Below are 17389 nucleotides of genomic sequence, written 5' to 3'. Positions count from 1 at the left end.
GCCGCCACCACTGTTCCTCCTGCTTCCCTTTGTCTGGCGGCCCCGCGGGATTGGCCAGAGCTGGCGCCGAGGGACTGCAGAGGCCCCCGCGGCTCCTACTGCGCAAGCGTGAAAAAAGCTTGGCGGTTTCGGGGGTAGAGCGTGGGGAGTGGGGGATCTGGTGCAAATTACGGTGCGTGAAAGAAGTCACAAAAAGCGCAGAGGCGGGGCTTCCCGCCCTAATCCGGCCTTTGTCTCCGCCCCTCCGCCTTTGTTTCGGCCCGAAGCGTCTTATTGGTCAGACATCTTCAGCCCCATTGGTCCAAGAGCCAAAGGACAGGGTCTGCCCCGAGCTGTGCCTGCTTCCGGAGCCTCAATAAGAACGGTCAATTGAGATGCGGCTTTCAGGCATTTGTTTAGGACATGCCCATGGCGGTGTAAGGGGGCTTGAACGGCAACTGGAGCAGTTCAGAGTTCAACAACAAGCTTCCAAGATGCCGCCCAAAGGAAAAAGTGGTTCTGGAAAAGCGGGGAAAGGTAGAGCGGCCAGAGCGATCCAGGAGAATGGGGGCGGGTGAGGAGCGAAGGGAGGGAACAGACAGTCCATCTCCGGAGTCCGGGACGAATGCAGCAGGTAGCCAGTGGCCCCACAGTGGCCCCATCGATTCCATGTGTAGGAATACATTGGGCTACAGTTCAGGGAGCGCCCTGATGGGTAATGGAATCTGGTGGGGATAGTTCCTCGGAGGCGATGACTTTAGGGCTGCTATTTTGAGGGGTTATTAGAGCTCTAAAATTGGGTCTTATCAAAAGCCAGTAATAAGAAGTACACATTGATTATGGTCCTTAAAGTTCACTTTAATGCTTACAGAATGACATGCCCTCCATCGGGGAAGGAATCATTCATCCATTGAACAGAAATGTGTCAGGCACAGTGCTAAGCGCTGAGGATATAAAAATAAAGCAGAAGGCTGGGTGCGGTGGCTCACGCCTATAATCCCAGCACTTTGGGAGGCCGAGGGAGGGTGGATCACGAGGTCAGAAGTTCGAGACCAACCTGGCCAACATGGCAAAACCCCGTCTCTACTAAAAATACAAAAATTCGCCAGGCATGGTGGTGCACGCCTGTAATCCCAGCTACTCGGGAGGCTGAGGCAGGAGAATCGCTTCAACCCGGGAGGCAGAAGTTGCAATTGAACCGAGATCGTGCCACTGCACTCCAGCCTGGGCGACAGTGCGAGCCTCTGTCTCAAAAAAAAAAAAAAAAAAAAGATTTTGGCCTTAAGGAACTCCCGAAGATAAAGGTTTAGTGATCATAAAGCACTGTACTAAATGTAGTGTTGAGGGATGTGTATGGGATATAATAGAAATTGAGAGAAGTGCTTCATTTAGCTGGGGAACAGGGCTTCCTGGAGACGAATTAGGCAGAGGTCAAGATGAGCATTGAGGGTAGGTTAAAGCATTCCTAACTTGGGGTCCAGCAGCAAAAGCACTGAGGTGGGAAACAGCATGATGTGAGCAGTGTAGTGTTGCTGGAGCAAAAACTCAAGGCAGAATGGCAAGTGGTGAGAATGAAAACAGAAACAGAGACCAGATCATGGAGAGTGCTATATGTGGTGCTAAGAAGGACTGTTAAGGATCAGAAAGACCTGTAAGGAGATTGTTGTGGTAGTCTTGGTGAGAGATGATGGTGGACTGACCTAAGGGAGTGGCTGTGGGAACTGAGAAAAGAGAAAAGATTCTGTAAACATTAGGATGTGAAATAGTCAAGACTTGGTGATTTATTGGGTTGGGGAGGGGTGGTGAGGAAGGATGAACGATCATTCTGTTTTCTGGATTGGATTTCTAACCTGTTGCAGGTCCTGCAGGCTAACATCAAGGATACATGAGGAGCAGGGATGAGACTGATGAATTCACTTTCAGATAGATTGGCTTTGAGGTGTCTGTGGGACATCTCAGTGGAGATGTAGTCAGGAAGTGGTTGAATATTTGAGTCTGAAGTTTGAGGGAGAGGTCTAGACTGTACATGTAAGTTTTAGGAGTCATTAACTTATAGATGGTAGTTGAGCCCATTAGAGTGTATGCAGTTATCCATGGTGAGTTTATAGAATTAAAAGAGCAGAGAGCAGAGGATGTGATCTAGGACAGGCAGAGAAAGGCAGACAGATAGAGGGAGTGCAGAATGGTGGCCAGAGGCAAGAGAGACCAGAATGTTTTAAAGAGAGAGGGTATAGTCTATCAAGCACAGCAGATTTGGAAATTAGAGGTGGCCTTGGGTAAAAGTGATTTCAGTGAAACAAAAGCCAGATTGCAGTGACTATAGAACTGACTGGGAAGTGGTAATTTGGACTTCTTGAAAAGTTTTAATTGAAAAGCATGGAAATGGGATGGTAGATAGAGGAGGACAGAGGATTAAGAGAAAGTTTTATTTTCTTTGCTTCTTTGGAATGGGGAAAACTTGGGAGTGAAGCTGAAGGATCCAGTAAAGTAAAAGAGGTAAAGGTACAGAGGAGTGAGATTTAGGAGAAAATGGAATCCAGGACCTAGGGGGAGCAGGGACACCTTATGCTTGAGGTCATAGGAAAGGAGATGGAGGGGCAGGGAGTCAGTAGGCATCTTGAGGAGAGTGATAAAGGTCTGGAATATTGTAATGGGAGATGGAATGAAACAAAAGTAAAAGAAGTGTCCTCAGGGCTAGGAGCCTGACTAAGATCAAAGGCCATGAATTTGTAGACTACATAATATTCACAGTCTGATTTACGTGGTACCATGCAACTGGCACAATATAGGATTGAAAAGAGCTAGGTGCAGCCTTAAGCCGTGGTTGAAGTTTTGTTAGGCAGTTATGATAGGAGGATAGCAACACAAGGGAATTACAAGGGCCAGTGGGAATGCAGTTCAGATGAACGAGCATGGGGTCCAGAGTGGGAAGGTGAAAAGAGGTCTGGTGGTCTAGGTGAATGTAGCAGGACAAAGGGACTGGGGTCGAGGGGGAGGTTCTGTGAAGTCAGAGAGCCAGTACTGTGGGAATGAGACATGAGAAAGCTGGAAGGACAGGAGGTTATAGCCAGAGACTGAACTAGTTCTGAGTGGCACAGTTGCATTGTGTGCCCCCGGGGCCGGTAGCTTGGAGTAGAGAGCATGACATTCGGGAAAGAGACCTAGAACTGTGAGATTCCTTAAGATAGATGGTGAGGTCACTCAAGGTAATGGCAGGAGTGAGGGTGGAGAGGAAGCCCAAAGCTGTTGGCAGAGTTCTTAGGAAATCAAAGGCAGTGAGGTGGCAGTCAGAAGATGACAGCATCCAGTGGGGAAGAGGATGGGATAACTGGAAGGCATCATCATTCAAGAGCGGATCTACAGCAAACCCAGTTAGGAGTTTGATTTAATAACACTCGTTTGGCAGTAGCATTTTCTTAGGGTTTTGGTAGTCAGTATTTGGGGATTTCAGTTTAATCAAACATTTATTAAAATACCTTTTGTGTGCCAGGCATTGTGCTAGTCTTGGAGATACTAAGACAAGCAAGATGGAGACTCCTGCTTAAAACTTTTCAATGGCTCCCTATTACGTCTAAGATAAATCCCAAGCTCCTTAATGGGGCCAAAAGGCCTCAATGACCTGACCCTCAGCTACCTCCCTCAGGCAGGCTCATCTGAGTGCACTCCCACCTCAGATTTGGCTTCATCCATACAATTTCTTACACATACCATGTCGTTTCCCCCATTCTGGAGTGTCTCCTCATCCTTTCTTTGGCTAACCAGCTCCTACTCATCCAGGAAACCTTCCTGGCTGGCTCCAGTGTTCCTCTGTGCCTCCACAGCCCCCTGTCCATCACCATCTCTGCATCTCCTGCATTCTCCTGAAATGATCTGTCTTCCTCACTAGAATATGAGTTTTCTGAAGGAAGGTACATGGCTTGTTCATCTTTGTACTCCCAGTGCCTGGAACTCAGTAGTTGTTTAGGAAATGTTTATTGAACTGAACCCTTAATTCAACTGTAATTATTAGGAACATCAGCCTCTAGCAGTACGTAGGCTGCCATTGACACAGAAGTTACCATAGTAGTGAAATGACATACTAGTAAAATGTAAGATGCTGCTAATGGTTCTAGGAAGACATCAGTAGGCAATGTAGTAGACTCTAGAAATTTGGACATGAATGTATTCTTTAGCCAAAAAAGGGTAGTGGGAAATTTGATCTTTTTAAAAAATATATTCTTGGAGATTTTACTTACTGGAATTGTGATGCTTGAACACATAGTTGTGATACTTGATAGAACTCTTACAAGAACTTAAGAGTCTGCCCTCAGAAGGCAGGGTGTTAAATTGCATGCAGAAAATCTGGGCCAGGCTTCCGGAGCTTTCATTTACCTATTAGCACACTCATTTGTGTATCCATTTTCTGTGAAGGGTTTATATAGGGCACAGATTTCCTGTTTGAAGAAAGATGAGCCAGATTAATTTAGCTTGATGTTGTAAAGCAAGCTTGTCCAACCCATGGCCCACGGGCTGCATATGGCCCAGGACAACTTTGAATCAGCCCAACACAAATTCGGAAACTTTCTTAAAACATTATGAGATTTTTTTGTGATTTTTGTTTGTTTGTTTGTTTTAAGCTCGTCAGCTGTCATTAGTGTTAGTGTATTTTGTGTGGCCCAAGATAATTCTTCCATTGTGGCCCAGGGAAGCCAAAAGATTGGATACCCTTGTTGTAAAGTGTCTGGCCGAGTTCCCTTTTGAAGTGTGGCGTTATGATGGAAGTATCCACTCCCGTTGTGTGTTGGACCTGTCCGTAAACATGGAGGTGCAGTTTAAATGAGTACCTGTCATCTCTTCTCTAAAGGGGGAGCAGCCTCTGGGAGTGACAGTGCTGACAAGAAGGCTCAAGGTCCCAAAGGTGGTGGCAATGCAGTAAAGGTGAGTTACTAGTTCCTTTTTTTCCATGTTAAATATAAATTCCATTTATGTGTTAGAACACATAAAAGACGGAATGCTTAACTCATTCTACCAGGCCAGCCTGACACTGGTATAAAATCAAAATAACACAAAATTGGAGCTGGGCGCAGTGGTTCACACCTGTAGTCCCAGCACTTTGGGAGGCCAAGGCGGGAGGATCATTTGAGCCCAGGAGATCGAGACCAGCCTGGGCAACATAGCAAGACCCTGTAACTAAAAAAAAAAAAAAAAAAAAAAATTTGGCCAGACGTGGTGGTGCACACCTGTGGCCCTAGCTACTCAGGAGGCTAAGGTGGGAGGATTCCTTGATCCTAGGAATTCGAGGCTGCAGTGAGCCATGATTGTGCCACTGCACTCATCCTATGCAACAGAGCGAGACCCTGTCTCAAAAATAAATAAATAAAAAGTAAGAGATGATCCTTGTTATCACAGGCTACTCGGGAGCAGTTCGGTAAAGATATATATTTCCTTGCTGTATGATAAGCTTAGCAGTAGAACTGCATCATATAAATGCAGCCATACATGTGTAGCCTAAAAAAGAGAGATCATGTAAATGGTGTGGGCTGTTCTGCCCGCTCTTCTATTCAATGAACCTATGCCCCACAGAGAGAGAGAGAGAGAGAGAGAGAGAGGGAGAGGGAGAGGGAGAGATGAGAGACATGCACCTGCTTTTCTATAGTTGCGCTGAATTCTTGTATGGGCATCCAGTCATGTGAAGTGGGGTTCTGGTATCCAAAGATAAGTTTTCATAAAACATAGCCCCTAAATACAACCCAGTTACTTCAACTGGTGCTCAAGTGAAGAAGTGGTCATTGTTACAAAGTAGAGTGTGTCTGGCTATGTCTGGGCTTAAAGGAGAGCTGACATGCTGGTCTCCCATATGACATCTTCATAAAGGGATATTCTAGGGTAATTTTGGCTATATGCTTTTATAAGCATCTAACCTGAGAAACTGTTGCACTGCATATGGCTTTAGCTACTTTTTTTTTTTTTTTTTTTTTTTTGAGACAGAGTTTCACTCTTGTTGCCCAGGCTGGAGTGCAATGGCACGATCTCGGCTCGCTGCAACCTCCGCCTCCCAGGTTCAAGCGATTGTCCTACCTCAGCCTCCCATGTAGCTGGGATTATAGGTGCCTGCCACCACGCCCAGCTAGTTTTTTGTATTTTTAGTAGAGATGCGGTTTCACCATCTTGGCCAGGCTGGTCTTGAACTCCTGACCTCAGGTGATCCGCCTGCCTCAGCCTCCCAAAGTGCTGGGATTACAGGCATGAGCCACCGTGCCCGGCGGTTTTAGCTAATTTTTTAAAAACTTTGTTTTGTTGTTTTTATCTTTGTAGAGATGGAGTCTCACTGTGTTGCCCAGGCTGTTCTTGAACTCCTGACCTCAAACGATCCTCCCGCCTCAGCTTCCAAAAGTGTTAAGATTATAGGGGCATGAGCCACCACACCTGGTGCATATGGCTTTAAAGAGGTGTCTTACCCTCTCTGGAAAAAATAAGTTCAGTGTGGCCACTCATGAGATATATGGAAAGGAGTGGCACGTTATTCACTAGGAAAGTAGATTAGAGTTAAATTTTTTTTTTATAAAACCTTTTATTTTGAGATAATTACAGATTCGCATGCAGTTGTAAGAAATAATACATCTGGCTGGGCATGGTGGTGTGTGCCTGTAGTCCCAGCTACTTGGGAGGCTGAGGTAGGAGGATTGTTTGAGCCTGGGAGTTCGAGGCGTCAGTGAGTCATGATCACGCCACTGCACTCCATCCTGGGCAACAGAATGAGACCTTGTCTAAAAGAGAAAAAAAGAAAAAGAAATAATATGTGTTCCTTTGTTTCTCCCAATGGTAACACCTAACAAAACTATGGTACAATAGCACAAACAGGATATTGACATTGGTATAGTCAAGATACAGATAATCCTACCACTACAAGGATCCCTCCTGTTGGCCTTTTATAACTATACCCACTTCCCTCCTGCCCCACCTCAGCCCCCTTAACCCATGGCAGCAACTTACCTGTTTTCCATTTGTGTAACTTTATAATGTCAAGAATGTTATATGAATGGAATAATACAGTATGTAACCTTTTGGGATTGGTTTTATTCACCCAGTATAATTTGCTGGAGATTTCATTCAAGTGGTTTTGTTTATCAATAGTTTATTCCTCTGTATTGCTAAATAGTACCGGTTGAGTATCCCTAGTCCAAAAATCCAAAATGCAAAATGCTGTAAAATCTGAAACTTTTTGAGCACTGACATGGCACTCAAAGTAAATGCTCATTATAGCATTTCAGATTTCGAATTTTCAGATTAGGGATGCTCAACTGGTAAGTATAATGCAAATATTCCCAAATCCGAAACACTGTGGTCCCAAGCATTTTGGATAAATGATATTCAACCTGTATCCCATGATGTATGTCTGTAGTATGTTGAACCATTCACCTGTTGAAGGACAGCTGGGTTGTTTCAAGTGTTTTTTGAAGGCGCCAGTCGGTGAGGGACCCCGGGACCCCCCAGCCTTTTAGGGTTCAGCTCCTTTCACATTCTGTCATTCTGCTTCAGACCCCACCCCTGTGCCCACACCCTGCCCTTTCGTCGCTATAAACTGTGCAGATTCTGAGGCCCACCCACTGACCACAGCTTCCCTCCTTCCCCTTCCCTTCCTCACTCCACCAGTCCTGTTCCTCTGTTCTTCTCCTCGCAGACACCCAAGCCCTCAAGCCCACCCTAATCTCCCCACTTTGTCCTAGGCTTCATGTTTGTTTTCCTATCCCCTGCACACTCAAAATGAGGCCTAAGGGCTTGATCATTGGATTGAGGAGGTCCAGTTTCTTTTTCTTTTGACCACCTCCCTGCATCCACCTCCCTGCTACTCAGGATCAATCCAATGGTCTACTTTCTATGCACTTAAAATCAGAACTATAGTTAGAAGAGAAGAATTTGAGTGGTTCTAATATAAAGAAAAGACAAATATTTAAGGGGATGGATATTCCAAGTATACTGATTTGATCTTTACCAATTATATGAATGTATTAGATTATTGCATTACCTTGAAATTGTACATCTACTGTGCATCAATAAAAAAGAAAGAAAGGAAGGAAAAGAAAAGAAAAGATAGATTTCCTTGAAAACGTCTACCTTGGGGCAACTTAAGTATTAATACTTGATTTTTAATAAGTATGTAAATAAAATATTTACTAATAATTCCAATATGAGTATTATATTTGCTCATAGATTAACTTATTTCAGTAGCTTGGCTTAAATTTGAAACAGTTACTTAAGAAAGAAAAATTCAGCCGGTGGCTCACGCCTGTACTCCCGGCACTTTGGAAGGCCAAGGCGCACAGATCACCTGAGGTCAGGAGTTCAAGATCAGCCTGGCCAACATGGTAAAACCCCGCCTCTACTAAAAATACAAAAAATTAGCCTGGTGTGGTGGCGGGCGCCTGTAATCCCAGCTACTCGGGAGGCTGAGGCAGGAGAATTGCTTGAACCTGTGAGACAGAGGTTGCAGTGAGCCGTGATTGCCCCACTGCACTCCAGCCTGGGCAACAGCGTGAGACTCCATCTCAAAAAGGGAAAGAAAGAGAGAGAGAGAGGGAGGGAAGAAGGGAGGGAAGTTCAGTCAGTTAAAAAAAAACAAAAAACAAACAAACAAAAAACTCCCCAGAACTGCTGGGCCCTACTGGAAAGTCTCATAGCCTTGGGGATTGGGACCACTAAAACTTGGTCTCTAACTTTACCTAGGCCCTCAATGCTGCTCAGCAATCCTTTACCACCCACCTGTAGCCATCCACCACCCCACTCCCATCAGTCAACAGAGAACTTGATTCCATGGTTCTCAACACTAGATGTACATCAGATTCACCTAAAAAAATACCAGTGCCTAGGTCTCAGCCCAGACCAACTGCATCAGAATCTCTGGGAGAGGGGCCTGGACTTCGATAACTTTTTTAGAAGGGCTGAGCTCTGTGGCTCATGCCTGTCATCCCAGCACTTTGGGAGGCCGAGGTGGGTGTATCACTTGAGGTCAGGAGTTCAAGACCAGCCTGCCCAACATGGTGACACCTTGTCTCTACTGAAAATACAAAAATCAGTTGGGCACGGTGGTGTGCGCCTGGAATCTCAGCTTCTCAGGAGGCTGAGGCAGGAGAATTGCTTGGACGTGAGAGGTGGAGGTTGCAATGAGCTGAGATTGTGCCACTGCACTCTAACCTGTGCGACAGAGTGAGACTCCATCTCAAAAAAACAAAAACAAAATTTTTTAGAAGCTCTGGAGGTGATTCTAATATGCTGCCAGGGTTAAGAAACGCTCATCTAGTCTCACAGGGTTAGTGTGAGGATTTAATGAGGTAAGTACTCATCAACTTTTAAATGTTTTTATTATTTTAACAAGAAAGTGGAAACCAGCCCTATCGTCAGGGACTCACTGGCTTTCAGCCCCCTGTCAACAAAGTTATCTCCTTACCTTTTTTCCTTTAAGGCTAATTTTTCAAACCGTGTTCTGAATACCAAACCTTGCTCCTTCATTTATCTCTACCCTCTTTTTTGTTCTGTCTTCAATCAGTTTTTTTTTCCTGGGTCTTTCCCTTCATTCTGAAAATATGCCCAGGGACCTTTAAAATTCATGTTGTTTTTTGTTTTGTTTTGTTTTGTTTTGTTTTGTTTTGTTTTCTTTGAGACGGAGTCTCACTCTTGTTGTCCAGGCTGGAGTGCAGTGGTGTGATCTTGGCTCACGGCAACCTCCACCTCCCAGGTTCAAGTGATTCTCCTGCCTCAGCCTCCCGAGTAGCTGGGATTATAGGCATCCGCCACCACTCCCGGCTAATTGTTTGTAGTTTTAGTAGAGATGGGATTTCTCCACGTTGGCCAGGCTGGTCTCCAATTCCCGACCTCAGGTGATCCGCCCGCCTCTGCCTCCCAAAGTGCTGGGATTACAGGCCAGAGCCACCGTGCCCAGCGTAAAATTCATATTTACATGTCTTCCACTTTTTGCCTCTAGCCAGAGCCCTTTCTCCTTTTCAAACAAAATTAGTAGAGAGAGTCTCCCACGTTTACGTTACACATTACCCTCCCACTTGCCATTGTTTCCTCAGTCAGCCTGCTGCATTCTGGCTTCTGCACTTAAACTCTTCTGAAACTCCTTTTTCTGAGATCATTGCTTTATCATTGCATTATTTTACTTAACTTTATTTATTATACTTCTTACTTGATGTCTCTGCAGCACTTAACTCTTGTTGACCATTTCGTCCTTGAAACTCTCTCCTGCCTTGGTTTATTAGCACACCCTTCTCTCCTACCTATATGGCCTTTCCTTTTTATTATGCTTTTTCTTTTTTCTTATTAAGAGACAGGTTCTTGCTCTGTCACACAGAGCAAGGGGTGCATGACATGCAGTGGCATGATCATAACTCACTGCAGTCTTCAATTCCTGGGCTCAAGTGATCCTCCTGCCTCAGCCTCCTGAGTAGCTAAGACTACAGATGTACACCACCATGCCCAGCTAATTTTTTTAAAAGTTTTTGTAGAGGTGGGGGGTCTTGCTATGTTGCCCAGACTGGTCTCAAACTCCCAGCTTCAAGGGATCCTCCCGCCTTGGCCTCCCGAAGTGCTGGGATTATAGGTGTGAACCACTGCGCCCGGCCCCTTTTTATTACACTTTTTGAGTTCTTTACTTGTTGCTTGAACATTAATAGTCTCTAAGGTTATCTTTAGCTTTCTTTTCTCCTCTTCTCATTTTCGTCTGCTTCCTGGTAACCTCATGAATTCCACACTTCAGCTGCCACCTCCATAGTCATCACTCCCAAACTTTCTGTAGCTTGGCTCTCCAAGACACAGATGCACTGTTGCCAGTTGGTTGGTCACACTTGCAGACCCCACAGGAATTACAAACTCTTTGTCGCACTGTCTAAACTAGAATCTAGAATACTCGTTTATTCATTTATAAAATGGTGGATGGTATCCCCTATCTGTGACCATGAATGCAGTGTACATTTTCCCAGGAATTGTAGCAGACAATCACTTTGTGAGTATGGAAGCAGAAACAAGGAGGCGGTCTAGAAGCTGTCTCTTAAAAAAAAATTGTAAAACAGCCTCAGGCAGGTCCTTCAGGAGGTATTCCAGAAGAAGGCATTATCATAGGAGATGACAGTCCCATGCATGTTATTGTCCCTGAAGACCTTTCCTTGGGACAGAACATGGAGGTGGAAAACAGTGATACTGATGATCCTGACCCTGTGTGGGCCTCAGCTAATGTGTGTATTTGTGTCTTAGTCTTTAATAAAGAAGTTTAAAGGTTTAAAAAATTTTTGAGTGGAAAAAAACACCCCATAGTGGCGTTGTTAGCTCCACGCCTATCTGGCACTTGGGAGGCTGAGGCAGAAGTCCACGAGGTCAGGATCAAGACCATCCACCTGGCTAACACAGTGAAACCCAAGTCTCTACTAAAAAATACAAAAATTAGCGAGTGGTGGCGGGCCCCTATAGTCCCAGCTACTCAGGAGCTGAGGTAGGGAGAATGGCATGAAACCGGAGGTGGGGCTTTGCAGTGAGCGAGATCATGCCACTGCACTCCAGCCTGGGTGGGGGTGAGACTCCATCAAAAGCACCGGTGGCCAGGTGTGACTCACGCGCCTGTAATCCCAACACTTTGGGAGGCTGGTGAACCCAGATCACTTGAGGTCAGGAGTTTGAGACCAGCCAGCCAGCATGGGTGGGAAACCCTGTCTTTATAGAAATACAAAATTAGCTGGGCATGGTGACCGCCTGTAATCCCAGCTACTCTAGGAGGCTGAGGCTGGGAATCGCTTGAACCTGGGAGGCGGAGGTTGCAGTGAGCTGAGATCGTGCTACTGCACTCCACCTTGGACGACAGAGCGAGACTTCATCTCAAAAAAAAAAAAAAAGAAAAAAAAGCTTGTAGAATAAGGATATGAAGAAAATATTTTTGTACAGTTGCACAATGTGCTTGTTTTTTAAGCCAAGTGTTATTAAATAGAGTCAAAAAGTTTAAAAATTTTTAAACGTATAAAGTTGAAAAGATACAATAAACTAAGGCTAATTTAATATTGAATAAAGAAAAGTGTTTTATAAATTGTAGCTTACATGTGTAGTGTGTATAAAGTCTACAGTAGGGGTTGGGTGCAGTGGCTCATGCCTGTAATCCCAGCACTTTGGGAGGCTGAGGCGGGTGGATCACCTGAGGTCAGGAGTTCAAGACCAGCCTGATCAACATGGTGAAACCCCGTCTCTACAAAAAATACAAAATTAGGCCGGGTATGGTGACTCATGTCTCTAATCCCAGCACTTTGGGAGGCTAAGGCAAGAGGATCACCCGAGGTCAGGAGTTCGAAGCCAGCCTGGCCAACATGGCAAAACCATCTCTACTAAAAATACAAAACTTATCCAGGTGTGGTGACTTGTGCCTGTAATCCCAGCTACTAGGGAGGCTGAGGCAGTAGAATCACTTGAACCCAGGAGGTAGAGGTTGCAGTGAGCTGAGATCGCATTGCTGCACTCTAAAAAAAAAAAATTAGCTGGCAGCCGGGCATGGTGGCGCATGCCTGTAATCCAAGCTACTCAGGAGGCTGAGGCAGGAGAATCACTTGAGCTAAGGAGGGGGAGGTTTCGGTGAGCCAAGATCGCACCATTGCACTCCAGCCTGGGCAAAAGAGCGAAACTCCATCTCCAAAAAAAAAAAAAAAGTCTACAGTAGTGTATAGTAATGTCCTAGGCCTTCATATTCACTCACCACTCACTGACTCACCCAGAGCAACTTCCAGTCCTGCAAGCTCCATTCATGTAAAGTGTCCTATATAAGTGTACCATTTTTTATCTTTTATACTCTACTTTTACTGTACCTTTTCTATGTTTAGATACCCAAATACTTACCATTGTGTTACAGTTGCCTGTGGTATTCAGTACAGTCATATGCTGTACAGGTTTGTAGCCTAGGAGCAATAGGCTATGCCATATAGCCTAGGTGTGTAGCTGGCCATACCATCTAGGTTTGTGTAATTACAGTGTTATGTTTGCACAACAACAAAATTGCCTAATAACTCATTTCTCATCATGTTTCCCTGTAGTTAAGTGACACATGACTATAAGTGATTCTGTTTCAATGTGAAATGAGAAATCCTGCCAAACAACTATCTTGACAAAATCATTTTTAAGGATAGTAGTGTTTTTATAAATCCATGGCTTTATGTAAATAAACATAGGTCAAATTTGAATAGTAGGGTTGGGTGTTCTTAATATTCAACCTATGATTCCTTTTCAAAGTGTGGAATTGTGGGGAGGCTTATACATTGGGTCTCTTTTAGTAAGAAATACTTCCTGGTCAGGCGCGGTGTGCTCACGCCTGTAATCCCAGCACATTGGGAGGCCGAGGTGGGCAGATCACTTGAGGCCAGGAGTTTGAGATCAGCCTGGCCAACACAGTGAAACCTATCTCTACTAAAAATACAAAAAATTACCTGGGCGTGGTAGTGTCCACCTATAGTCCCAGCTACTTGGGAGGCTGAGGCAGGAGAATCGCTTGAACCCATGGGTGGAGGTTGCAGTGAGCCAAGATCGGGCCACTGCACTCCAGCCTGGGCGACAGAGGGAGACTGTCTCAAAAAAAAAAAGAAAGAAATACTCTCTAGCAGGTTTTTTCTTAGCATCCTCACTCTGATGAAATAATAGCCATTGGTCAATGGTAGCTGCATTATCTCAATCTTCACAATCCTGTCAGAACACATAGGTCCTGTTATCATTGCATCTCGATGTACAAGTGGAGAAACACTTGGAGGTTTAAAAACGTGCCTAAGTTCAGCCGGGCATGGTGGCTCACGCCTGTAATCCCAGCACTTTGGGAGGCCGAGGCGGGCAGATCACTTGAAATCAGGGGTTCGAGACCAGCCTGGCCGACGTGGTGAAACCCCGTCTGTACTAAAAATACAAAAATTAGCTGGGCGTTGTGACGGATGCCTGTAATCCCAGCTACTCGGGAGGCTGAGGCAAGAGAATTGCTTGAACTTGGGAGGCAGAGGTTGCAGTGAGCTGAGAGCACACCACTGCACTCCAGCCTGGGAGATAGAGTGAGACTCTGTCTCTAAATAAATAAATAAATAAATAATGCCTTAGTTCATACAGCAGAGGTGGGATTTGATTCCAGAACCACAGCTCTCAACCTGTATCATGTTTCCTCCTCCTGTTAGCATGGAGGTATATTGTAAACGATGGGAGCTTCCCAGCCATGTGCGGCGGCTCACGCCTGTAATCCCAGCACTTTGGGAGGCCAAGGCAGGTGGATCACGAGGTCAAGAGTTCAAGACCAGCCTGGCCAACATGGCGAAACCTCACCTCTACTAAAAATAGAAAAATTAGCCAGGTGTGATGGCACGTGCCTGTAAACCCAGCTACTCGGGAGGCTGAGACAGAATTGCTTGAACCCGGGAGGCGGAGGTTGCAGTGAGCCGAGATCATGCCACTGCACTCCAGCCTGGGTGACAGGGCAAGACATCTCAAAAAAAAAAAAAAAAAAAAAAAAGATGGGAGCTTCCCACAGCCAGATGCCTATTTTCGATCTAAATCAGGACTCTGAGACATTATCTTAATATGGGGAATGGGATTGTGGTTGTTGTCCTGGGCAAATTTCCAGGATTTTTACTTGCTATGAACTAATGTGTGTGTATGTGTTTTAACTGGTGGGGGTAATCCAACTGTAACCGCTGTACTTTAAGGAGTCATTTGGGTCTCCAAGTATTACATGAATGTACTTTTTTCCTTGCAGGTCAGACACATTCTATGTGAAAAACATGGCAAAATCATGGAAGCCATGGAAAAGTTAAAGTCTGGGATGAGATTCAATGAAGTGGCCTCACAGTATAGTGAAGATAAAGCCAGGCAAGGGGTACGTTGCTCTTATTATTTATAATTTTCTCTCAGGGTAAGAAAGCAAAGTAAAAATGACAAATAATAAAATAAAATAAGATAAAATAAAAGTCTCCATCCTCCACAGAAGAAACACAGAAGTAGGGATCATTCTTTTGTTCAACCATTAGTTGTAGCCATATTTTGGTTTAAAGATCTCAAAAGCAGAAATGTCCAACTTGTGAATAGTAGAATAAGGATCACCTATGTCAAAACCTAGGCATGACCATACTTGCACAGCTAACTTCAAAGTCCAGCAGTGTTGAGAGTACTTATGTGTTCAGTCTAGAGTTAGACTTCTTCTACCTATTTGTCCTTATTGAGCCTATTCCTGTATTGCTCTTAGGAATATACCTCATAACCTTAGCAAAATGTTGGGAAATTCTCTCAAGCTACAGTAGAACTGTTCCCTCTTCAGGGCCACTTGATATCACTTAATCTTTTGGGTTTTTCAGGGCGACTTGGGTTGGATGACCAGAGGGTCCATGGTGGGACCATTTCAAGAAGCAGCATTTGCCTTGCCTGTAAGTGGGATGGATAAGCCTGTGTTTACAGACCCACCGGTTAAGACGAAGTTTGGATATCATATTATTATGGTTGAAGGAAGAAAATAAAATCATATGAAAGACTGAATAAGTTTTATACATTTTGTTTCTTTAAAAGGTATTAGGTATTCCTTTGAGCTGGAGCGGCAAGGAAATATAAAAATTTTTAAAAAGAAAAGATATTGGATGCCCCTTGTATTCTGTGAAGGCTCTCAGTATGAGTTTGTAGGTGTAAGAGAGGGTGGGGCTAAGTGAATGTCAACTGTAGTAGGTATTCAGTCAGTCGTTCTCAAAGAGAAGTCAAGCAGACTCCCTTTAACTTGTATTCCCTTTTCTCCCAGAACTGTATCTCTCAGTCTGTCCCATAAATTAATTCAGAAACCATCTTCAGGGGAAGCAGATATCAACTCACCCTATTCACACAACTGAAAATATTGGGCATCAAATAGATTAGTGTGTGAGAATCATAAAATAAGTTCCTACACAACATTTGTTTTACATGTTAGTCAACTCTGATCTTCCAGGACAGGTATTATTAGCTCCACTGTCTTAACATAGTACGCGGCACGTCATAGTCTTTCAGTGTTAACTCCTTTCTTTTTAAATAAATGTTTATTGGAGGAAAAAAGCACTCAGTTCTTCCATGGGTTGTTTCGTACTAGACTAACCGAGTGCTGGTTAAAGGGAGGGATGTCAGCATAAAAACATCATTCCCTCATCTTCAGTGTATGGGTTACGTTAGGACTGTCCTTTCCAGGGCCAATGTTCTATGCATCTAAATTTTTAAAATTTAAAATACCATATTTATGACATATAAAAAAGGATAAAGATTACTAATATAAATACTATACTGCTTCAAAAATAAAACTTTGCCAGCACAGCTATGTGATTCTTAACAGTGATTAACACACTGCTTTCTCTCCCTCAGCTGCATTTGATATTATACCCATTTATATAATGGCAGCTTTACCTAGATACCTGACTTTCCCACTTGAGAAGAATTTCTGAGCACCTCAGTAGGTTATGCCTCCATGAGATTTTCCCCACGGAGCAGATATGCCAGTGTATACAGAGATGTTCAAATAGATATAAGATGAAACTATGGCTGGGCCCAGTGGTGTACACCTGTAGACCTAGCTGTTTGGGAGGCTGAGGCAGGAGGATCACTGGAGCCCAGGAGTTCTGGGCTGTAGTGTCCTATGCCAATTGGGTATCAGCACTAAGTTCAGCATCAATATGGTGACCTCATCTGGGTACAGTGGCTAATGCCTATAATCCCAGCATTTTAGGAGGCCAAGGTGGGAGGATCACTTGAGCCTCAGAATTCGAGGCTGCAGTGAGCTATGACCATGCCCACTGCACTTCAGACTTCAGCCTGGGCAACAGAGGCCCTGCCTCTTAAAAAAAAAAAAAAAAAAGAAAAGAAAGAAAAACATGGTGTCCTCCTGGGAGTGAAAGACCAGCAGGTTGCCTACAAAGGGGTGAACTGACCCAGGTTGGAAACTGAGCAGGTCAAAACTCCTGTGCTGATTAGTAGTGGGATTGTACCTTTGAATATCCACTGCACTGTAGCCTGGCCAACACAGTGAGACCCCATGTCTAAAAAAAAAAATTAAAGCTGAAACTACATGTTATCGATTTTTTTTTTTTTTTTTTTTAAATGATTTACTGACATGGGGTCTTGTTTGAGACCAGCCTGAGGAACATGGCGAAACCCCGTCTCTACCAAAAATACAAAAAATTAGTTAGGTGTGATGGTGGCACACGCCTATAGTCCCAGCTACTCCTGGCAGGGGCAGGTAGAGCTGAGGTGGGAGGATCGCTTGAGCCCAGGAGGCAGAGGTTGCAGTGAATCAAGATTGTGCCACTGCACTCCCACCTGGGTGACAGAGTAAGACCTCGTCTCAGAAAAAAAAAGTTTGTAATATGTGTATGTGCCTCTTTATTAATGTATTAATACCTGGTAGTAGGTCTAAAAAGCACTGTGACTTTGC

At 44.4% G+C, this 17389-nt stretch overlaps 1 protein-coding gene across 2 annotated transcripts; it reads left to right on the top strand.

Annotated features, from left to right (window-relative positions):
* The first annotated feature begins 372 nt into the window (after positions 1 to 372).
* Positions 373 to 16023, top strand: PIN4 (peptidylprolyl cis/trans isomerase, NIMA-interacting 4). 2 transcript variants are annotated; one of them, XM_021933114.2, is made up of 4 exons: positions 373 to 516; positions 4823 to 4896; positions 14711 to 14830; positions 15306 to 16023. In XM_021933114.2, the coding sequence occupies exons 1-4, from the start codon at positions 375 to 377 to the stop codon at positions 15462 to 15464; spliced, it is 495 nt and encodes a 164-aa protein (XP_021788806.2). In that variant the 5' UTR covers positions 373 to 374; the 3' UTR covers positions 15465 to 16023. The 2 variants fall into 2 exon arrangements, with proteins under 2 accessions (XP_021788806.2, XP_031516318.1); XM_031660458.1 differs by having other exon boundaries at positions 486 to 613.
* Positions 16024 to 17389: the final 1366 nt, after the last annotated feature.

This window comes from Papio anubis, chromosome X (genome assembly GCF_008728515.1).
Source record: "Papio anubis isolate 15944 chromosome X, Panubis1.0, whole genome shotgun sequence".
Taxonomy (NCBI): Eukaryota; Metazoa; Chordata; class Mammalia; order Primates; family Cercopithecidae; genus Papio; species Papio anubis.
The sequence above is the reverse complement of the archived record's forward strand: the minus strand, read 5'-3'. Positions and strand labels throughout refer to the sequence as shown.